The following is a 25,121-nucleotide window of genomic DNA, read 5'->3' as shown; positions in this document are numbered from 1 at the left end:
TCTATATTTTTTGTTGTTTTGCTTTGTTTTGGGTTTTTTTGAATGTCCAGAGGACCAGATTTAACTTTTTTAGAAGAATTAGGAATGTCAAATTTAAGAAGAAATGTTGGTTAATTTTTATATGTAGTACCTTTTTTTACCACTGACGGCAGTATAAGGCTGTCTGAACTGAAGGATGGACAGTGAGGGAGTGAGCAGCGCGTCTCTAAAAAAAAAAATTTAAAAAAAGGCAGGTGGCAGAACTTGGACTGAAGTGAAGAATAGACGTCTCTCTCGAGTCATTTACAAATCATGAACTAACTATGTTTAGTGATCCCTTTATTGGTCAACTATTTTTTAAACTAACAACAAAGTTGCTGCGAATCATCAATATTCCCCCCCAGTAATAAATCTGTTGTTGTTTAATCCTACAACCAGGTGGTTGCACACTATCACCACATCATTCATCCCATTGTTGAGCTGCAGCTTACTTTTCCCCCAGTGTCAGCTGTTTTGCCTCTGTTACTACCTGGCTCCACTGAACACAGGCGTACCAGGGGTGGGTTGGCTTTGAACCCACTTGTCACCTTGGTCCAATCACATTGAGGTAGCCCAAAACACATCTCAGTCCAGGAGGACTGAGGTGTTTTGTGAATGTTTCCATAGAGCACGAGCATTGCTGCTGCTGGAGGTGTGACACATCTGGATGACTCACTGTCCTGATTCGCTCATCAGAACTCAGACTTCATACTCAATTTCTGACTTAAACCAGTGGGCCAAGTCCAACAAAGTTCAGTCAGGTCATCTGGACGGTTTCTTTTTGATGGTTTGAACCACTTTAGCTATGGCTGCCTCAGAGGAGTCGATGGGGGAGTGGGCGGGCCCCAGAAACCATCTTATCACCAGCAAACTGGTTGACCCACTATGCCAGTGTGCTATTTATGGGACTGAGTTTGTTGTGGCTCCTCGGACTGATGAAGTCCTTTGGATGATGAACAAAACATCAAAAAAAAAAAAAAAAAAGAAAGAAAACATCTACAGGACATGACTTAACTTTGTTGGATTTTTTTTACCTGGATTATTGAGAATGGACTTGCAGCATTTTTTTGAACATGAATTGCACTGATAATCTCCCCCCACCCCCCACTTGCCCAACACCACCGCTGTTCTGTTTGAGATCAGTTGACAGCTGACTCTGTTATTTGACTACATATTTGCATGTGGAGCAGGTGACGAGTTAATCATTCCAGATCAGGGTCTAGATCTTTGAGACTTCAGTGGGGCTGTGTGACACAAAAGGCTGATTGTTTGATACAAACAAATTTACACTGCTCACCTTTATATATATATATAGTATAAATAATACGTACCATTATTTATACTATAAATAATATACCATTTATTTATGTATGTTTAAATATGTGTGAATATATGATTGCCTGATCACGTCTTAACGTTAGGAACTCACAATAATTATCAATAATTTGCCAGGGCAGATATGATCAATTATTGATAATTTGTGATAGAACTCAATTGAGAACTGAAGTTCTCAGTTTGAATCCATTTTGGGGCTTTTTTTTGTGACTGGATTAACCTAGGTGAGACTGGGAGTGTGTCTTTTTGTCTGTGTCTCTGTGATGGACTGGAGGCCTGTCCAGGGTGTCGCCTGCCTTCACCCAAAGGCAGCTGAGAACAAATACATCAAAAAGAAAAAACACTCAATGAAAAGGGTTCAGAAAGAAGAAAAAAAAAATCATATCTGCCCCTTATTTAACACCAACACCACCACCAACAGGCTTGAACAATCCCCAAAGCGAAAACAAAAACATCAGGCATTCTTCACATCGTACTTTCTTAACAACTTCAATTTAATCATCTTTTTAAACATATAAATTGTTTTGGAAATTTGAAAATTCCACAATCCTATTCCCTGAATTACAACGCAGCTCCTTCAGACTTGTTCTAAATGGAGTTTTTACAAACATTTCCATTCCCTTAAAGTTATAATTATTGTTTTTTTAAACAAATTTTAATTGAATATTTGGGGGTAATATTTTTATGAGCTTTATACAGGACTTGTAAAATATAACCAAATCTTAACATTTTAATAATTTCAACTGATGAAATAATATATTTGTTGGATGACCATAGCACTTCCTTCTAATAATTCTTATAGCTCTTTTTTGTAAAATAAAAATAGGATTTGTAATTGTTTTGCATGCTTTTCCCCAAACTTCAATACAGTAGATTAAATATGGAACAATTACTACATTATACAATATATACAAAGCTTTGTCATTCAAATACTCTTACTTTATACAGTAATGCAACCGATTTTGCTATTTTTATTCTTAAGCAATTTACATGAGATTTCGTGTCAGCTTCTCATTAATAACACCCAAATTTTTTATTTCATTAACTCTATGAATTTCAATAGTCAATTTTAAATGGGACTGCGATAATTTTATTTCTATTACTATATATCATGTAGTTGTTTTTTTTTTCCCAAATTTAATGATAACTTGTTAAATTGATACCTAGTTTGTATTTTTACGAATTCTGCCTGTATCATCTCCAACATCCGTTCAATATTTTCATGCAAAGAAAAAAATGTGGTATCATCTGCAAATAAAACACACTTCAAAAGCCCTGACACATCAACTAGATCATTCACATACAAAATAAACAACTTTTGTCTCAACACAGAGCCCTGAGGAACTCCACATCCATGAACACAAAATGTAGATCTTACATCATTTACCTGTACAAAATGTCTCCTATTATTCAAATAACTAGATACCCACTGTAGTGCTAATCCTCTAATGCTGTATTTATTCAGTTTTTCAAGGAGAATGGTGTGGTCAATAGTGTCGAAGGACTTCAAAAAAAATTTTTAAATTCATTTTTTAATTAATTATGCCACATTAATACCGATATCTGCAGCATTTAAAATAGTCACATCTTTCACTCTTTTAAACAATTAACTTTTTAAAGATGTCATCATGGCTCCTTTCAAGACCTCCACATTTGAAAATGCCTCATGAAGAAAGGCTGCCGTTTGCTCAAACCTTTAACTCTCGGTGTTTTTCTGCCTAAAGCTAATGTGTTAGCTGGTGAAGTGTCGCTTCACATTGTGGCGTTTTGCCATTGCTACAGTCACGCCACAAACAAGACACGAACACTTGTCTTTCACAACTGTGAACAAATAAACAAATAAAAACTTCTTCCTCCCAATCACTGTGAAAATAAAGTGCTCATTGATGAGTGCCATTTTTGAACATGCCCAAGGTGACTCACCTGGTTCCTGCGGGTGACCAGGTGCCCACAGGCATCGTGTTGGCAACCCCTGCTATATCCATCATTATCTAGCTGGTCAAATAAAATTGCAACATGGGCCAGAGCTGCTCCTCTGGCCTGAGTCTGATTATATTTAATTTAAGTAACACTCCACAATAAAAGGAATGTTAAAGCACACCATTTGAAAGTGGTGTGCTGTGCTGAAGTGGTGCTCTGGGCCTCACACTGTGCCTATTCTTAGAACGCAGCTAGTCCACAACTGGACCTGTTTGGTTTTACCCACACACGTATGCAGTGTGTTCTGTAGGGGAGGAAAGAGGGACAACAAATATCTGGGATGACTCAGATTCATAAAACTCACTTCTAAGAAACTCATTTGACCTCACAGAGTTCTGTGCTGAAAACAATTTCAATCCAGCAAACAGTGTCATGAATTAACAAAGTCCATGCTCAATAATCCAGGTATACAATCCAACATTTTTCAGTGAGGTCATCTGGACAGTTTCTTTTGTTGTGCTGAAACGTTTCGCCTTCGGTCAGGAAGGCTTCATCAGTCAAGGAAACGCACAACAAAACGGATTCTTCCCCCAACAGCTTACTCCAAAGTGGAACAAACCAGTTCTGCTTGTAATAAGATGGCCTCTTTGGTACGCCCCCTCCTCCATTGCCGGCCCTCTTCCTTGTTGACAGTCTTGTCAAACTGGTTGAAAACAACAAAATCCATGCTCAATAATCCAGGTATACAATCCAACATTTTTCAGTCAGGTCATCTGGAAATTGTCCAGATGACCTGACTGAAAAATGTTGGAGTGTCATGAATTATTAGGGTGCCTTGGATGCTCGTTCCCTGTGTATGAGAGGTGGATCAAATTTAGACCTGAGACATGAAGCCTATATTAGCCAATTACAAACAGAAGACTGAAATCTCTGGGACCTTAGGTCTGATGTGTGATGCTATGCAACAGAAAACACCGTGGATAGTAATAAGCAGTAAAAAGGACCATGTAAAGCCCAACAAGAGTCACAACTGGTCAGTGGGATCTTCCATCATTAATGTGCAAAGTATCCAGACCATTCCCTTTTGATATGCAGTAACAGGAGCAAACAATTTACAATAATCTCTGCACACCTCCTTATCTGCAGCATGTCTCTCTGGGCAGTTCCATTGTCAAAAACAGTGGAGATCCATCAGTGCACTCTGATCATGTCAACCTCAGCTGGACACATGTGCACAGTCTCATACAGATACTCATCCCACTCCCAGACATCTCCCTAGTTTCCTTTACTCCATCTGGTTTGGACAAGACGAGACTGGTTGGTTTGTACATGAGATGCATGCTCAGTATGTTTTTTCACAGGTTATTTAAATACCAGTGGTTGAAGTCTGCATTTCAACTAACAGTGTTGATCAGGTCAGGCTAGAAATGAGCACAGCTTGAAATTATATGGAAAAAGCGCCATCATGATACAGTGAAATACCATAGTGTGATATTCTTAGATCAACATAACTACATGTGGTTTGCTTAGTCACACTTGGCTTTTCTATTTTAGTCTTTACTGATGAGAAAAATACAAGGTTAAAAAAAAACCTCAGCTATTATGAAATAGACTGAAGAATACCAATCAGTAAGCGCCAATTAGTCAAACGTGGCAAAAAAACAGTTTTTTCCCTCTCTGCAACAGCAACTGGGAGATGAACAGGAATAAATGAAACAGTCCAAAACTTAGTGCCAGCATGCTGCTCAGAATAAAAAAAAAGAAAGGCATAACTAGAGTAAAAGAATAAATGAGAAAAAAAAGTCACTCATTTAAGAACATAAGATGATAACATTTTTCATTTTATTATCATTCATGCATATGTATAAAAATAATTTTCTTTTGTTGTTAAAATTGTGCATTGGCTATTAGTTTGTGACATGATTTATACCAACAGTGCTGCCTTCACTTCCCTTCGTCGATTTCATTTTTCTCAAAATTCCAGACTGACTTCGGTGCACTGGTGTGAGTTTTTCCTTTTTATTTTTGCAATTTTTCATTGTCATGACATTTAAAATGCCAGGATGAAGCAACAGCACCTGTGTTGAAGAGCTACCATGACTATCAACAACAACTAAATAAAAACATCAAAATATCTAAGCCAATTGTTATTTACCTGTGACCGCAAGAACTTTGTCACCCTCACTTCTCTAATAACTTCTTAAGGAAATGGGGATAAAGAATGAATGTGACAAAACCAAGTTTCACTAGATCTTGTTTTTAAATTGCAACGATCTATCGTTTCTACCATCAACCATATAAATAGCTAATATGACAAAATATTGTACGTCAAGTTTCAGAAGGCTTTAAACTTGGGACTTACAGACACAGATGGTGGCGAGCAGTTTGGTGGCGATGAATGGAGGCAAGCAGTTTTGAAAGACTGGCTGTAAGACGTAATTGGAAAAGGTGAGAGCAATGACAGCCAGTGTAGTTGGATACATGATGAGGACGGCACTCCATAACAACAGGAAACTGAAACCAAGAAAAGACAAAACAACCATTTAAACATGTTTGTGTAAGTTGCTGACATTTTTCCCTGTTCTGAAAGTCGTCAGTGCACATCACTGTTCTACAATGAATATGGTCGCAGTTGGGGTTAAGTGCTTGGTCAAGGATGTAAAAATCGGATAATTATGACATATTGTCAGATAGAAGAACAAATACACCACCAGAACAGCAAGTACACAAAATGCACCATGTTGGAGTACATCAACAGCTCCATATTATTTGTAGCTATACTGACAAACCATTAGGTCCTGCTTGTTTTGCTGCCAAAACAAAAAGGTAAGGTCTTCCTCAGACAACTGCTATACACGGAGAAGGCCTGTCTTCCAATATGAAAAAGGGAATGCTCTAGCAATGCTTTTTGAAAGGTTTTACTGCATTTTTCACTTGTTTTGTGTTGCATGTATAAGCCACAGCATTTCCCATAGCATTATTCAAGCAGGGTGCCCCGCCCTGTCAACAGAACCAAGCACCCTCCCGAGGCAAGTAACAAGAAACACTGAACCAGATGTCAAAGATAAGTCTCAATTTCATGGAATGTTATAGATAATAAAGTTATATTGAATTGAATGTGCTCCATCAGAACAGGCCACCTTGTTTAATCATCTCTTGGTCCAGTTTTCAATGCTGGAACTGGAAGTTCTTCAATTTGTGAGAACCTGTGGGTCAGGATGGAGACCTAGACTTAAAAATCACCATGCAGCTGCTAATGTGCTGATCTGATGTGCTCCAATTTTTCTACTGGTAAAAGCTACATTTTGTAACCAATTTGGGCTATAGTCTGGGAAGCTGGTCTGGGGCTATGGTCTGGGAAGCTCAGTCCTCACCTCCTTCTACAGCTGTGCAGTGGAGAGCATCCTGTGCTCCAGCATCAATGTGTGGCATGGAGGCTGCACAGCTGCAGAAAGAAAAGCTTTGCAGAGAGTGGTGAAGGCTGCACAGAAGACTGTTGGAGTCAGTCTCCTCACCATCACAGACATCTACACCTCCAGATGCAGGAAGAAGGCCACCTGTATCATGAAGGACCCCAATCACCCAGCACACACACTTTTTGCCCCGCTCCCCTCAGGAAGGAGGTTGAGGAGCATCAAGTGTAGAACCACTAGACTGAGGAACAGCTTCTACCCTGAGGCTGTTAAGACTCATTAATCTCTAACCAGAATAATCACTGTGAAAATAATCACATCACGTTGCTGCTGATCTGGTTCAATGTTGCTGCTGATCTGGTTCAATGTCGCTGTGTTCATGCGTGCTCATCTGCTTACATGGACTCATGCTCAGGTTTGTGCTGATGTTCGACGTGATGTTTTTATGTTATTAGTGCTTAGTGTATATTTAGTTGATGTTTTTCTTAGTTAATATCTTGGATGTTATCATGGTTTTTATTTTACATTTTATTGTTGGATATAACTGGGACCATGTGTACATAATTTCGCTCCACCACATGAGGTGCGAATTACAAAGAATCTCTGACTCTGACTGACTGAAGCAGCTCCTCTTCTACTTGATGCATCAACAAGTGTCATCCTTCTTTCCCAGTCCCCACAGGCAGTGAGTGTCAGTTTGTCTAAGAGGTGTGTGGTTGTTTGTCTCATTTGTCTCTATCTTGTCCTACGATGGACTTGTGACCTGTCCAGGGTTGGTGGATGGATGGATGGATAGGTATACAGCAGAAAATTAGGTTACAATTTCCAAAATAAGATGCATAATGAAATCCAAAAAGCTCATGAAACAGTCCTGGAGCAATAAAGATTAGGGTCAAGTAAGAAGCTAAACAAAAATACATGTCCAGTATTGTATTAATGAAGAAAAATAATAGTTTAAAATTAACCCCCAGAGTATGTAGACAAGGTGTTAATTAGCCAACCCTGAGTTGTTGTAATGCAATACAAATCAAATGAGCACAACTTAAAATCTATATGTGGTAATCTGTTGTAGTGTTTGTTAAAGTACATGTTAAGAAAAACAGATGAGGCAACTAGAAAATAACTACATACTTACCCTACAAGCCCTCCAAAGATTTCTGTCACATAAGAATAGTCTCCTCCAGACTTTGGGATTGTGACGCCAAGTTCAGCATAGCACAAGGACCCAAGGGCGCAGATCCCCCCTCCACAGACCCAGACGATGAGCGACAGTCCCACTGAGCCTGCATGCTCCAACACTCCTTTAGGCGAGATGAATATCCCAGAACCAATGATGTTCCCTTAAAAGATGAGATTACAATTGTTAAACTGTTTCTACATTAAATGCCCTGATGCATGCTCAATGCATTACATTAATTTAATTTACATTAAATGCATAAATACAGAGAATTAGCCAATTCAAAACTCAATGTGTTACCTGTATATCATAGTAAATGTGTATAAGTACAACATTTAGAGTCAAACATAGGTTTGATTCACATTAGAGACAACCTGTAAGGGTAATGCTAGGGATATAACTTTAATTACGAGAGAAGCATCTGAAAAGGTCTGTAAATAAATACAAAAATACATTGGAGTGGTGGCGCAGAGGTTAGAGAAGATAGGCCTGTCGGAAAGTCGCAGGTTCAACTCCCGGTACCGTCAACATCAAAATGTGGGTGGACAAGGTGAAACACCCACACCTGCCTCCACCTTCATTTGCCCCACTCTGGGCCCTTGAGCAAGGCCCTTAACCCCCACCATTTGCTCCCAAAGAACAGGTTTCTTTTGAAAATGAGTTTCCGTGACTCAATGGAGACTACCTGTATACAAAAAGGGTAAATAAAAAAAAAAATCTAAAGAATTTTAAGACTTATGTCTCACAAAACACCTTTAAGCTAATGTTTTAAAGAAGTGTTCAATGCATCTGTGACTCAGTTTGAGTTGTTGTCACAATAAAAACCCACACACACACACTAAAGGTCAGAGGTCAAGGCTCCAACCTATCCAACTGCAAATCTCCTGCTGATTTTCAAAATCATGCACAAGCTTAAAAAACGCAGTTTCTGTATTGTCAAACAGGTTTTAGTGTTTTAACATTTTTGGTTTGAGAGTTGGCCCTAGATGTATTCGTAGTCGTAGACTGAGACCACGGAGGTGCTCCACAGAACACCACAGGAAGTCCTTCCTCCCTGTGGCTATCAAACTATGCAACTTCTCCCCCTCTCTGCGCATAGGATAATAAAATTAATCCTGCACTACAATAAACACTTTAATGTTTTCACATTAAAACATTTCACACATGTACTGTACACTCCCGACCTGTTTAGAACTTAATAGTTGATATCCAAAAAAGTTAAAAGTCTGGTCCTCTGGACATTCAAAAAACAACAAAAAAACAAAAACCAAAAAAAGTAGAAACGTTTCAGCTTTCATCAGAAACAGTTAACAGTTAATAGTTGATATTTTTATATTCGCTGTTATGTTTATATCTTGTGGATTCCTTGTGCATTTTTCTTTCATTCAGTCAACCTTTATTTAGACTGGTAACTCCCATTGAGCCTCGAGGACTCATTTACAAGAGAGACCTGATTTCAACAAAGAATGATGACAACAATGGACAACAGCAACAACGATAGACAAATATAAAAAGGCATACAGATTTAGTTTATTTTATTTTTTACAAATAAGATGGCAAAAAAAGTAACAAAAACAGCTAGATTCTAAGGTGAATGTAGAAAACTAAAAACAGGAACATGTCTGCATTAGTCCTTGCCAGGAGTCCAACAGATTTTAAAAAGCCACTTAGAGAGGTCAAGGTCGAGAGCTTCAGGTCTTTTTGTAAGATATTTCAGGAAACAGGAGCAGAGTAGGAGAAGGCCCTTTGCCACTCATGCAGAGACATGTAGGAGGAGATGTATGAAGGCAACAGACCAAGAAGTGATTTAAAGACGAAAATGTGCCAGTGAGAGAGTCTGCGTGAAGTTAATGATGTCCAGTTAATCAGTGAATACAGGGTGCAGTGGTGGGTACGATAATCACAGCCAGTTATGAATCTTAGTGCACCATGATAGACAGCATCCAACATCTGCAGGGTTCTTGTAGGAGCGTTCATGTAAATAATGTCACCATAATCAATGGAGGGAAGGAAAGTAACAGTTACAAGGCGTTTTCTAGCATTCAGGGTTAGACAGGATCTGTTTCTGAAAAAGAAACCCAGTTTAACTTTCAGTTTCTTTACTAGGTTTTCCACATGGAGTTTAAAAGAGAAATGAGTCGACCAAGATACCCAAATGTTTATAGGAATCAACAAACTCAATAGGGACACCATTTTTTTTTTTCCTTCTATTCTACGGTGGAACCAGACGTGTTTCCCCTCTCTCCCCCCCACCCACTTCCCTGCTGCGCTCTTTGCTTTAAAAGCTTCTTTTTTTTCTGCATACTTCTTAATTCGAAGGATCAGCTGGTCTCTCAACAAAATCGATCAACTTCTCCCGACAGGAGTCAGGGTAAGGAGGACCCTCTTACCTCGACGGAAACAAATTGGATTCATGAGGACAACTGGTTTTTGCTGTTTGGGCTGGTGAAATCTGGTTGTCTACGAATTCGTGTGGATGTATTGAAGCTTGACAGTGTTTGGACTGAATGTGGGAAGCTGTGTCAGGGAATTGGAGCAGCTGTTATCAGGACTGTGATCTTCCTGGCAGCACTCATGAATGGTGGGAATAATCTTGGAGAAGCTGTGAGCTCAACTTTTGGAGTAAAGGATCAATTCAGCTGTTTTGGAGTTTCCATCAGAGAATATGTACAGCAGGACTTTAAAGGCAGAAACAACAATTCACAAGTTCTGCCTGACCCAAACTGTGGCCTTGATGCCGGACTTCTCAACTCCTCCTGGCATGTTTTGACAAAAACAAAGATGCTTTGAGTGTTTCCTCACCACTCCCTTCCCCAAGGCCATGGACATGTGACAGAACCTCAACCGAGCTGAAGATGAACGTCACCTCTTATCTGGACAATGGCTGAGCGGGGGATCTGGACTATGCTACGACTTTCCCTTAAAATTCAATGTTTTCACCGGTCTATATGTAAATGTATAATGTCTGTTTATGTTGCTTTGCTGTGGTAGGTTTTTTTTTATGCCTCAAATTGTGCCCTGTCTAGGACACGGTGTGAGAGATCTTTTCTTTATACCGTCTCTCCTCGTGTTTTCTTTCCTTTTCGCATCTAAGCAAAATATTATTCTGAATAAGAATAAGAGGGCCGTGCTAATTATTTGTAGCCGCAGCTTCGTGCACTCCGCCCATCTTCGGACAACTGTACGTACATATTCGCATTGTATCTCGGAGCAATGCCAATAAAGTTTATTCTGATTCTGATTCGAGGATAAAATCGGAGGAAGAACTGCTGGGACCAACTTCCTGTTTGAAAAAAAGCATCCCTTTGGTTTTTGTCAGCATTTAGGACAAGTTTGAGGCGGAACAAATCTGTCTGGATGATGTTAAATGCAGATTGCAAAAGCTTATCTTATTTCGACAGACTTGACAGCAGATTAATTGTAACCTAACATTAGTAAGTTAACCTTTCGTTCTTCTTTGTAAAGGCTGGGTCCCATAGACTACAGGCGTTTTCTTTTTCAATAAATTTGTTTGCTTCTCTTGCATAATAATCACTTATGAGTCACTTAAACATGCCAATGCCATGTCATTAAACCAATCAAAAAATACAGTAGTCCCTCGCTACTTCACGGTTCGATTTTCGAACTCTTTTGCGGTTTTTCAAAGTAAGAGTGGAAACGACACAATTGGCTGATTGATGGATGAGTCGCACGATCAGCATGGATTGTTTATTTAAAATAAATCATTTTAAATGATTTAGCACCTCCTGCACTTGTGTGCAGCCCACAGGTCCAGGGAGAAGCTCTCTCTGCAGCCTGTCATGATCTCTGCGCTCTCCCACGCACATATTTCTCCTCGTGCTGCAACAGCGGTGTGAAGGGTTAACTTTTTGCTGCCCTGCTGCGCATCTCTTCTCTACAATTTAAATTTAAATACTGTAATATTTAAAAAATAAAATATATAATGCATGGATTGTTTATTTAAAATATTACAGTATTTAAATTTAAATTGTTTATTTACACAGAAGGAGGGAAATTGGGAGTGAAACTTGAACTTGGACTACTGTAACCCTGCTTCAGTTTTTCCCTTATCACAGAGGGTGTGGTCCTTAAACCTAGTGATAAACGAGGGACTAAAGTATAAGCACGGGCAGGTAAAGTCAGTAAAACTCCTCACACTCAGCCATAGATACGAATTATATTTTTACACAGGTCCATCCATCCATTATCTTTACCCGTTTCTTCTTTATTGGGTCATAGGGGTCACTGGTGTCCATATCCAGCACTGTGTGAGAGGCAGGGGACACCCTGGACAGGTCTCCAGTCCATCACAGGGACACAGAGACAAACAACCATTCACTCTCTCACTCACACCTAGGGACAATTTAGATTTACCAATCAGCCTAACATGCATGTTTTTGGTCTGTGGGAGGAAACCGGAGCACCTGGAGAAAACCCAGGCATGCACGGAGAGAACATGCAAACTCCACCAGAAAGGCCCCTGGACAGAATTTGATCCGGCGACCTTGGCGCCGAGAGGCAACAGCTCTACTAACCGAGTTACCTTTCCACCGACAGGTCATATGACTCGATATTCTTTACAGATCATTCACAACCTCATAATGTCGGAACACTTACTGATGGTAGACATCGCTGTAATTACCATACCCACCATTGCACCCTGTATTCACTGGTTAACTGGACATCATTAACTTCATGTAGACTCTCTCACTGGCACATTTTCATCTTTAAATCACTTCTTGGTCTGCTGCCTTCATACATCTCCTCCTACATGTCTCCGCGTGAGTGCAGCTACAGCGTGCGCTCTCAGGACATTATTACCTGAAGTGTTCCCTCAGTGAAAAATCACCCACTCAGTAGGCCAGCAGTGTCACACTAAAAACTTCAAGAACAAAACATGTTCTTAAATGTTTACTTGGACTCCAAACTCCTAAAAACATCCATCTGATGGGATCTGATGACGCATATGAGAAGCTAGGGCAATCTACAGAGACCATATTCTAATCTAATCTAGATTTTAAAATGGACAGTGATTTCAAATTAGATTCCCACATAGGAGTGGTGGTCAAGGACAGTTTTTAATAATCGCAGACAGCTGGCTAAAGCCCATCCTCACACAGCAGCAGCTGGAAACGGTAATCCATGCCTTCGTCAACTCTCGGCTGGATTACTGCAACGCTCTGTACCTTGGAGTCAGCCAGTCCTCCCTCAGATGCCTCCAGTTGGTCAAGAACGCTTCTGCTCGGCTTCTAACTGGAGTTCATAAGAGGGAACACATCACCCTCACCTCTGGCTTCACTCCACTGGCTGCCTGTTCATTTTAAGATTACTTTATTTGTTTTTAAAAGTTTAAATGGTCTTGCCTACCTTCATCCTACCCCTCTGAGCTGCTTCACCCATACTCTCCTACTCGGTGCCTCAGATCAGCTGATCAGCTACTCCTGGAGGTGTCAGGGTCCAAACGAAGGCTCAGAGGGGACACCAAGATTTCTGGGATGATCCTCCCTCCACCCATCAGACGAGCCCCTTCACTGTCCATTAAAAAAAAAAAAAAAAATCCCTGGCTTTTGGCACAGCCTGAGACTTGCACTGCACTACAGTTTTTATTGATTAGTGGCTTTACTGTTTTAACAGTGTTTATCATTTTGATGTGTTTTAAATCTTTTTGATTTTACATGCACAGCAGGTTGTTACTGCTGTGGTTGTTTTAAAGGCCTTTATAAATAAATTTTATTATTATTCCACAATCCACAGGAACAAAAATGGTCTACAAAGTGCAAGGATAACAAATACCCAAAGTACTGTCAGATAAGCAAAAAACTCACTAAAAAGGGTGAACTACCTCAAATATTTCTAAGGGCAGAACACCTCAGGACAACCCCAGAAGTCTTATGTGTCAAATGCATGGCTCGGGGGGCAAATATGGCCCTGGTTAACATCTAAAGCCCCCAAAGGTGATGTTTTGAAAGTAACACACTTTTATCACTTCCCATTTTACTTTAAAACGGAGCATACTTTATGTAGTTCAGACATGACAATTGGCCAACTATGAAGCCAAGAAAAATGAATTTGAATTTCTTCGTAATCTTTGATTTTGGTGCAGGAAAAGCATCGGAGAACGTCAAATGAGACTGAAGAACCTGCACCCAAGAGAACATGTCAGGTATCTGACTGGGGTTAATGGATTGACTGAAATCAGCCCTTGGTTTGAAATAAGTTTTCAATTTTGAACCCTTTTTGTAACAGAGTTTGACACCCCTCAATGATTTGAGCAGCTTTGCTGGGAAAAGTGACAGCTACTGAAAATCAAGTAGGTGGACACATCCAGCTCCAGCATCAACGTGTGGCATGGAGGCTGCACAGCTGCAGAAAGAAAAAGCTTTGCTGAGAGTGGTGAAGGCTGCACAGAAGTCTGTTGAGTCAGCCTCCCCAGAACAATCACTGTGAAAAATCACTGTTGCTGCTGATCCGTTTCATGTTGCTGCTGATCCGTTTCATGTTGCTGTGTTCATGCGTGCTCATCTGCTCACACAGACTCATGCTCGTGCTGCTGTTCAGCGTATTGTTTTTATTGTTTTTGTTCTATGTTTTTCTTAGTTCATACCGTATCTTAGATCTTATTGCCGTTTTTCTTTTACATTTTACTGTTGGATGTAACTGGGACCTTGTGTACACAATCTCGTTCCACCACATGTACCACATGACAGTAAAGAAACTGACTCTGATGGATAACTTTACAACTAATGAGGGTCTGCAGTCAAAACTATTGGGAAGTACAATGTAGTACAACAGTAGGGGTCAGTTCAGAAGAGTTCTGCCACAGCTGACCTAAAAACGGGGACACACAGGTTTCCTGACGTGTCACTTTGCTACAACACATACTGTGCTAATAAGGCACCATGTGATAAGGTCAGATTCAGTCTGGAATTTATGACATCAGCCCATTCCAAAAGAAAAAACAAAAAACTACTGCAAGTATAACCAAACAGCAGCTGTTCAAGCAAAACATGTTTTGCACTGACCTCCAGGGTTTTCTCTTCCTTGGGGAAGTCTGGAGTTAAAAGGAAACTTTACAGAAACAAGAGTCTTTTACTGTACACAGTCTAGCTGTTAAAACTCGGTGAAGCACGCCGTGAAGCGGGGCAGGAGAGGAGGTCCAGGCAGAGCGTTGATCACTGTCTGATTGGATTGTGGGGGCCGTGTTGAGATGCAGAGCTGTTACATAAAGCCTGTGTTGTGTTCGTTATGTCATGAAGTTTGGCAATGCAGCTCAAAGTATGAATCAGAGTCCTATCAACCCACTCGCCCACCCCCCTGCACCATGGCTGTCAAATCCCCTCAACCTCAGCTCAAATCATCACCATTTACTAAAAAAAGTTAAATCCTTTGCACAACTATTTTTAAAATAAAATCTAGAGTGAAATTCATCTCTGGTTGTGGGTGTTGTTTTTCATGGGTTTGATTATATTTTCTAATTTTAAAGCCAAGAAATCGGGATCTAATTTTAATACTTTCGCCTTCAGAGGAATCAAAATACAGAAGACTGCTGGAGCTTTAATTAAAAAGGGAATGATTGGTGTTTTAGCGTTTACCTTCATGAAAGTCTACTCGGAATGGTTGAGATCAAAACTGAAGTGTATCTACACCGTGCACTGATATCCTATGGCTGATATTTATTGTAAAGCTGTAGTATGTAAAGTACAGTATTTTTCGGAGTATAAGTTGCACTTAAAATCCTTTAATTTTCTCAAAAATCGACAGTGAGCCTTATAATCCGGTGCGTCTTATGTATAAATTCTGGTTGTGCTTACTGACCTCGAACAGATTTTGTGACACAGCGCTCAAAAATCTGTTAAAATGAACTTGTATCGCTTAATGCGCCTTATAGTCTGAAAAATAAGGTACTCCTGGCTGAAAAAACGAGAAATCGAGTTACGCTTTTACTCATAGGTGTGAGACAATGTCTTCATTTCTAGTGAAATTATGACAAATGCATCAGCACAGGTACAGAGCATTTAAGTGACACAAAAAAAAAAAAATCAGCATATTCTCATTAACTTGTGATTTTCCTCAAAGTTGTACACAACACATCAAAAAAGACAAAGTAGCACTGATATTATTATAATATACTGAATATGACGCTCAGCAACAAGTTAATTAAAAAACAACTTTTTGGGTAGATTTGTGAAAAATTTACAGAGGGTAAAAAACTATTTGATTAAGTTTCACAACTCAGAAGCCTTGGTAGCCCCCCCCCCCCCCCCCCCCCCCCTCGAATTAACATCCTCAATCTCCTCAAGCGCAGCTAATCTGGATAATGAGCAAAGAATTAATGTGGTGCTGTCAACACTTCAACACAAAGATGGAGGAAAAACACAAAATTTAAGACAATGTTTTAAAGCCAGGGTTCTGTAGACTCATTCGCCCAAAGAGCATCCTGATGTTTCTGGTGTAAATAAAATCACTCCCAACAGAAAGTTCATTTAACTGAAAAACTCAACGCTACACCCAAACTAAAGACCGGATGTAGAACTGCAGGAGCAGCTAGTACATGTGACGTGTTGACTGACCCGTGATGTTCAGGGACCAGGCTCTACCGGACTCTGAAACTGTAAAGACTTATTTTTAAATAATAATTTCTTTCAGCTGCTCTTTCCTGCAGGGGCTGCCGCAGCGAGTACCGGCGCAACGATTCACGTAAGAGATTTGGCATTTGTGCTTCACCAGATTATAACTTTTTTTTTTAAACACATGAAGGATGGAAAAATGAAAATCTGCCTAATTGTTTCAACTATGAAAGTTGTTGTTTGGAGTCGAGTGTTGCAAGACACCAACATGAATCTAATCGCTCCGCAAATCATAAAAGACAAACCACAACATGCAAGTCCTGTACTATTAAAACTAACAGGTAGTTTCAGTAAAAAACAAAAAACCAGAAGGGCCAGAATGGTTGTATGGAGCTCCAAGTAGAATTTGACCAAGAGGCCACCCCGTTTCATCAACGCCCATCATCTACTCACCACCTCAACACTTATGAACTTATATTAATCACAATAGTGTGAATGTTTAGGAAGCATTCACACTATTGTGATCCATTTTTCTTCTGTACATTTTTCGGTGTGATTCTCGTCCCGCAGTTTAAACGATTTCAACAAGTCATAAATCAAAACATTCAGCTCTTTCAGGACAATCCTGCTCTGACTTTTGGTATTGGTGCAACTTTAGCTTTTGGAAATATTTAGTCTTTTCTGCCATTTTTTTTTTCCTCAGAAAATGAATTGAGCTCATTTTCCATCCTTCAGATCGGTTTACAACCGTTCAGCTTCTTTCAGCTTCCTTGAGCAAATTTAAACTTTTTTTTCAGCACTTTCAGCTAATTTCAGCTGTTTTGTGCTTTTTTCAGATTATTTATGCTAACTACATTTTTGTGCTTCATCTAACTTCTTTCTGCTAATTTCAGCTATTTTGCTCCTTATTTTAGTTTATTTCCACAAGTTTCAGCTATTTCTGCTATTTCAGCTACTATGTAGCTGTTTTATGCTAATGTGAGTTTTTTTCAGCCAATTCTGCGTTTATTGCATTCATTTTAATTTTTTTCAACCCAATTCAGAAAAATGTGCTCGCCACACTTCCTTCTTGTAATTTAAGCTTCGGTCTGCCTTTTTAGCTACTTTTCAGCTATTGTTGCTCATTTCAGCATTTTCAGATAATATCCACTTTTTTGTGCTCATTTCTGCGTCTTTCAGCCAAACTGGGCAAACTTGTTCTGCTTTCTTCTGCCAATTTAAGCTTGTTCTAAATTTTCAGCTACATTTTTAGCATTTTTGTAGCTAATTTCAGCTGTTTTCTGATAAACTGAAGTTTTACATTGTAATTTCTGCTACTTACAGCCTAACCAACTTCTTTATGCTAATTTCATCTCGTTATGCTCCTTTCAGCTTTTTTCTGCTAGTTTCAGCTTTTTCTGATTTTTAGCTACAACTTAGCAGTTTTTATGCATATTTTAGCTTTTTCAGCTAACTCCACATTTTTTATCTCATTTCAGCCCTTTCCACTTCCTTCTAGTAGTTTAAGCTTCTTTCAGCATTTTCAGCTACTTTTAAGCAAATCTTTGCCAAGTTCAGATTTTTTTAAGCTAATTTCCTAATTTTTGTGCTTATTTATGCTTATTAAAACCCAATTCAGCAAATATGTGTTCTGTATTCTTCTGTTAATTTAGGCTTGTTCTTCCATTTCAGCTACATTTCAGTATGATTTTAGCTAAATTCAGCTGTTTTTCAGCAAGTTCTGCAATAAGCATTCACACTGCATTTTCACAGGAAATGCAACATCTCTAGTTTCTTATCGCTCACCAACAGAAGAGAAAAGGCACCATCGTTTGCGCTTGCATCACTGTGTGTTTGTCGTGTTAGCAAAACGTCTCTACTGAAGAGATTAATGAAAATTAAATCACTGGAGATGTTATTGCAATTGACTTCGATACCTTAACAGACATGAACTAAACCCAAACTGGCTGGAGCACGGCCCGTTTTATAAATATTGAGCTAAAATAGTATCCGTCGTCACCAACACAGTGTGACTTGTGCTTTAATATTAGTGAAGTCAGTCGTGTCCGACAGACACAGACCAACACTGCACAGTACACCACTCGGTCTGTGAGAGGCTGATTCTGCTGGGTGACTCCAGATCCTTGTGTGCAAACAATACGCAGACTTCTGCTTCCACGCCTGGTGTGCATCGTTCAGTTCAGGCTTTAGAAAGAAGTCAGACATTATCATGGTGTGAAACTTGGAAAAAGGGGTTTAGATAAATGAGAAATATTAGTCGTTTTAAAAAGACGGCTAGTTTGTGAGCTGTTGCACAAGAAACCATTTTATTTTTTCTGTTTCTTTAACCTTTATTTAACCAGGCAAATTCCACTGAGGTCACTACTCTCTTTTGCAAGGCGGCCTGGGCCTGAAGGCAGCCCATGCTTTGGTCTGTGGAAGGAAACATGCAAACTCCACCCAAATACCCACGGCTCAACCTGATGCTGGTTTTAAATCCTTTTCTTCATTTGGAACTCCAGATTTCTGACGCAAATATCTTAACTAAATGTTCAAATGAAATATATATATATATATAAAAAAGAAGTTATTTCCCCTCTTCAAGTTCAAAGGTCAGTTTTTGGTTATGGTGTTTATGAAAAACAAAAATGGACAAACACCGTCTTAGTTGAAGTGAAGCAGAAGGTTTGGATAATTCAACAAACTGATCCAACATTAGTTTTAAACTACACTCTTTCACCACGAAATATATTTATTCTCAACCATAAAGACGAAGCATTTAAACCAATTACTTATTAATTATAATTTTTATGAGTTCACTGCTCATGGAGACATTTGCGCATTAAAAAGCTTTTATAAAAACATTCACTGCACCAGTAGAAGCTGCACCAGTATAAAGCTGCACCAGTATAAAGCTGCCCACTGGTTCACGCGCAGCCTGTTCCATTATTAAAAAGCTGAAATCATATTTCCCAGCTCTGCCACTATAATTTCCCAGTTGCAGCTCGGAGTGGGCGGGTTGTTTCCGACGGTCCACTCTGGAAAGTGAAGCGAACTTTTGGCAGTGACAGCCCGTCAGCTGCGCCACGGAACCACATGGAGGCTGAACTCCGCCTGAGCCTTTCAACTCCAGCACACCAGCCACGTAAGCATCTCCATCTCCACTCCATCCGGACCGAGTCAGAACCCAAACCGAACCAGAACCACCAATAAAACGCTGTTTCGGAGCGCGTGAAGCCTACAGTGACTCCTCGGTGTGGTAAAAACAAAACTTTTGACAAAACAGCAGAAACCCACCGGCTCAGCCAGTTTAAAGTCCACGTCTGCCAGTTCACACACATCCTGAACAACCGAGCCAGCCGCGCACTCACCGATGATAATAGCGCACGCGCTCATAAGTCCAATCTCTTTTTTCAGAGTGACTTTGTCTTCGTTGGCGTTCTCATCTTTCCTCCTTTCCTCTTTGTCATCCATCTCCTCCGTCCTGTGAAAGGCGCTTCCTCTCCGCCTCGGTCCGGCTCAGTTAGTGCACGCTGAACCACGCGCAGCTCTCCCGGGCGCCCCTTAAAATACAACCCGCGGAGGAGGCAGTGCGCATGCGCAGCCTTTACTTCAGGTGGGTCAGGAGAAAACACCTGAACCTGCAGCGGAGAGGTTAAACAATTACTTCCTGTTTTTTATAGGTTCAAAACAGGAAGTAATTTGAAGCCTGCAAGCTCCAACAAGTTTTTAAAGCATTAAAAACTTGCAATGCAAAATAAATAAACCTAACAATTAAAATGATCTAAGCCTGAAAAGAAGTTGCTTATGTTGTTTATTTGTCATATGCAGGTTAAGGGGAAATAAATAAATAAATAAACATAAATACATAAAAATAGTACCAAAAAGTGAAAAGAAATATATTTACAAGGTCCAAAAGAAATATAGTAAACAACAAAATGGTATAATATAACGGTGCAGGTATGAATTTGTATGCGTAAGTATTTCACAAGTGTAACCGGTCCCACCTGTGCGTTGTGTTGATTTGATAAGAATCAGGCCGTGACATGGTTTGCCTTGGGTGTGGTTGGTCTCCCCATTATTCTCTCTCCCCTAGGACAACTGACAAAAAGACAAATAAAAAAACAACCACATTATCGCTGCCCGCTCCTGTCCTCTCCCGTAGGACACATTACAAAAAGGGCACGAACAATCTTGCAAAACAAACTAATAAATTTAACTTGTTATATACATAACATACCTGATGAATAAAACAAACAAAAACACCCACATTACAGGCTGCCCACTCCAATCACAAAACAAAACTAAAATCAATTGTTGCTATTTTACAATCACAAGTTATAAAAGACATTTTGCGTAATTATAACAAAATATAAACACAACCCGGTTACATAAGCATAAATGCACATGATCTATATTGCACATAACTAGCATATACTACAAAGGTTGTGTGACAGATTATTGCACAGGTAGTGAGTAACATTGAGATTTATTGATTTATGATGGTATGGTAGTGACATATGTGACATACAAAGTACATGATATATGACATTCATGACATACATGCATGATACAGCCACATAGTGCAGTAGCAATAAACATATTAGGTGTCACAGCTGTCCCTAAAATGCAATTATTTGAGGATTTAATAAGTTAGGGAAACTATCCCAACTCAAATACTTTAAATAAGACATTAAATGTATTTCAGTTCATATAAAGAAACTTTTTATTTTTATTTTGCTAATGTTATGGCTTACAGCAGAACTCCCCTCAGTGCTGTGAACCTCATTCCTTTTTAAAAGTACACAAGCATTTAATAAAAACAAGCTGTGAAGGTACAACATTATGAGAGTTTTGAACAAAGGTGAGCACACCTGACATCCTTTTGCAGCAATTATGGAAACATTACCGATCACAGTTTTCTGGCTGATCTCCGATCACGATTTCTAAAAAGTCGGACCTGTCGATTCTGATTTTGGTCGATACCGATTTTGTTTTAAAGCGACAGTCAGGTGTTATTAGGATATAATGTACCTTCAATTTGCCAATATTATTTTGTTGAAAAACATACCCTTGAACAATAACCTAGAAACAATACAAACTTGTTTTAAGTGGCCATGAGGTAGTGCTCTGAAATATAAATGACGTTTAGACAATTGTTGTTAAAACTAAAAAATCGGTAAAATCAGTTTCTCATGCAAGTATCGTCCGATTTCCGATTTCCCAAAATTAAGGAAATCGGGGCCGATTTATCGGTGCACCCCTAATTACTACTGTTGGCTAAGTAGAGCACTTAAAAAGAAGCCTCCAGCTTTCACGATGGTGTGTGAAGTGTTGTGGCTTCACAATCAAGATGTTGTAACATCCACATGTTCATAGAAACAGTAAAAGCAGTAAGCGTGTTACATTTTAAACTAGCCACAGCATATCGAGCACGACTATACAAGTAAGCAACATGAGAAAACTCAAGCCAAACATCTTATTGTCACTAAAGACCTTTTTTTAACTGAGCAAGAAAAGACATTGTTTCAAAACATTTTGAAACCACCACCTAGCATATCAGAACATATGTATCCAAAAGTGTTCTCTCTCTGGATAACATCGATTTTACATTTGGAAGGTTTAAAAAAAATGTCCTGGCACATTTACAGTTTTACTTTGTTTCAACGTTTAGCAGCTTAGGAGATCCAAAAGAATATTGTCCAGATGACGTTTTGTCCCACTGTTTTGTTCCGTTGTGTGTGAGAAATTCATATTTTCTGTAACAACCACTAACACATGAAATGACTACTGGTTTAATCCTCAAAGCACCTTAGGAGACCAAACATGTACATTCAGCTTATTTGCTATTTTTGGATTGTCAAGGTCAATGTGTTTATATAGCACATAAAAACAGCAAAAGCTGACCAAAGTTATTTACAATGAAATCAAATTAAAATGAAAAACCAAAAAAGAAAATACATCTTGTGCGACTTGGGAACCACAAGAAAGTTTACGGTAAAATACAACACACAACTACAAAGTACAAGACACATCAGGTCTAACTGGTTCTCAAGCGACAAGACAAGACTTCACACAACGAGTCTTAATTGGAAGAAACTGGATTTCACAACTGCATTTATCCGTTTGTCTAATTTAAAAACACTATCGAAAATAACCCCCAGATTCCTGACGGTGGAGTGGCTGTATGAAGCCGAGGGCCGAGAGTGTCAAGTGACATTTTTATTTTATATTGATTCTAAATATATCAGTCAGTTTAAAAACTAATTTCATGAAACTTGGCCAGGATTTGTATTTTAATATTATTTTTTTAATTTTCATGACCCCTCTATTGTAAGGTGTATAGAATAGGAGATCTGCACAAAACGTAGTCTTTACCATCTTCTTCCTTTCTGGGTCACGAGGGTCACCGGTGCCCATATTCAGCAGCCACTGTGCAAGGGGCAGGGGACACCCTGGACAGGTCACAAGTCCATTACAGGGACACATAGAGACAAATGAGACAAACAACCCTAAGGCCCTATTTGGTCCCACTGACTCCCATTATAACCACATATTGCTGTAGTCCTGACATAAGAAAATGCTGTTTTCATGGATACTTAATAAATCTAAGCGTCTACCTTCAAATTAACTGTAAAATAGGTTTTAAGTGGGATGACCCCCCCCCCCCCCCCCAACACACACACACACACACACACACCAACCCCTTCACACCCTCCTTACATACTGTTGCATTGGAGGCCTGGTGTTCTTATCTTGCAAAATGCATGGAGGTACAAAAAAAAAATCTGAAAGCATCAAAAATGGCCCTGGTGAGCTGGGATTGATATAAAAGAGTGGTGTGAATGTTGTTGAGAACATAGTTTGTGTGTGTGTGTGTGTGTGTGTGAAATTTCAGTCGCCAAAGGCCAAAAGGACTGTTTTTTTTTAAAGAGAGAGCCTCCTTACTCCAACTGGATATGTGGTGTAACATGTTTAGACAGGTGCATGTTTTAAAGTTTACAAGAGTAGTTTGCAGCCTTGTCTGTCACTTGTCCAGCAGACAGCCATGATGAGAAAACCTGACAGTAGAGGAAGTGCTAGCTGCAGTTTTGCAGTCATCTAAAGAGAGTGAGCAGGATGAGGAAGATGTTAGCAGCGAAGAGTCCACTGAGGGCCAGGAAGGATCAGGGGAGGAACTTCGGCCAGTCACAGAGGGGCCTTGCCAATTATTCCACTTTGCCAGTATTTTTGAAAATACTGCATATTTTGTATTTTTCCGATAGGAAAAAAAATCAAGGGTTTTTATGACAAAAAATTGATAAAAATGTAAATAAATAAATAAATAAATAAAACATTGAAAAATAATAATAAACAACTTTATATTGGCCTATTTATGTCTGAAGTTGTTGAAAAGATTTGATGTTGTGGAAGTACGTAAAAAAAATACATTACATTTTTATTGAACTTTTATCAGAGGGCCCATTTTGGGCCCAAATATATTAAATGTATAGTCATTTTAAAGGTGCGTCAAGGATTAAAGTGGTGGAGTTTAATCTGCCCTTTGAAAAAAAATAAAAATCAGATTATAAAGTCTGCTGAAAGATACTCTGTTCTGCATCGTACTTTGTTGGACAAGCTCAACCAAGGAAAAGGACCAGTGCATGCTATAGTATACTATTTTGTGTGTTTTGTAGTTTTTCCAACCTATTTTCAAAGGCTTGCTTCGACTTGCCGGACTACAGATGTAAATCAGATCTTAGCTACATAAATTCTTAAAAGATATGCTGTCCGATCAAAGTGAAAAACCCTAAAGAGTGAGCATTCCTTGAAGAATATGCATATTCCCCATCGCCTTCAAACTCATCGACTTACGATGAGAAGGGTCAGCGTTATTGCCGTTTCAGTCATACCTTGGAAATGCTTGATCTCATATTGGCAGTCGTTGTCATCCATCCAGTTACATTTGAGTTTTATTTGTTTAAAAAATATACCCATTAAATCATGAGATATTTTGCTAACAGACAAACACAATCATGTTTGTCTTTCTACCCTTATTACGACATTGTATTGGCCTTCATTCATTTCTGTAGCCTAACCAAGACCCTGACCCTAAACCCAACCATTACCAGAACATACCTGATCTTATTGTTTTATTTTTGTTTGTAATTCTTGTGTCTTACTCTTTTATCGGTGTACAGCACTTTGCTCAGTGGTCTGAGCGTAAAAACCAACATGGCAATCAGAGAAGCAGGTGAAGCAGCTGCAGCAGCTGCTGCTCCCCCGTTTCTTGAACTGATAACATCCTTCCTTTATAAAAGTTTTGTTTTGAGGTATTATTTGTCTTCATGAAGACCTTTATGACAGTCAATGTTCTAGAAATTTGAGTTCCTGTCTAAACATGTCAAAAACGTATAGAGTTCCTATAAAAAGACACCTGGGTTTGAAACCCTAGAAATAATTTACCTTGTTCTATACCTCAAGGGGGAAACTGACTTTTTTTCTGTCATTTCTCCATATTTGGTTATCATTTCTGGACCTGCACCTGTTAATAAAGTGTTTACTACTTTGTTTTAACAAGCGCACAGTACCATCATCTGAAAACATTATATAGTCCATGAAAAACAGACCCAGTAAAAACCCCAAAAAATTACTTTCTGTAAAGGAAATGTGACTCCTAAATTGAGCAGAAAAAGTAGTAAAACATGTCTCTACTGGCAATATAATATAATA

At 39.1% G+C, this 25,121-nt stretch overlaps 1 protein-coding gene across 1 annotated transcript in view; it reads right to left on the bottom strand.

The window, feature by feature from the left end:
- The window catches only part of slc7a10a (solute carrier family 7 member 10a), a 31,506-nt gene extending 11,499 nt beyond the window's left edge, over positions 1 to 20,007 (bottom strand). Inside the window, 4 exon segments of the mRNA XM_037691227.1 lie at positions 5,636 to 5,787; positions 7,822 to 8,026; positions 19,781 to 19,886; positions 19,888 to 20,007. Coding sequence (XP_037547155.1) covers positions 5,636 to 5,787; positions 7,822 to 8,026; positions 19,781 to 19,886; positions 19,888 to 20,007 — 583 coding nt within the window.
- Between the last annotated feature and the right edge of the window lie 5,114 nt (positions 20,008 to 25,121).

The sequence above is a fragment of the Nematolebias whitei genome, chromosome 2 (genome assembly GCF_014905685.2).
Source record: "Nematolebias whitei isolate Nwh7 chromosome 2, NemWhi1, whole genome shotgun sequence".
Classification (NCBI taxonomy): Eukaryota; Metazoa; Chordata; class Actinopteri; order Cyprinodontiformes; family Rivulidae; genus Nematolebias; species Nematolebias whitei.
Note: the sequence above shows the minus strand (reverse complement) of the source record. Positions and strands in the feature narration are given on the sequence as shown.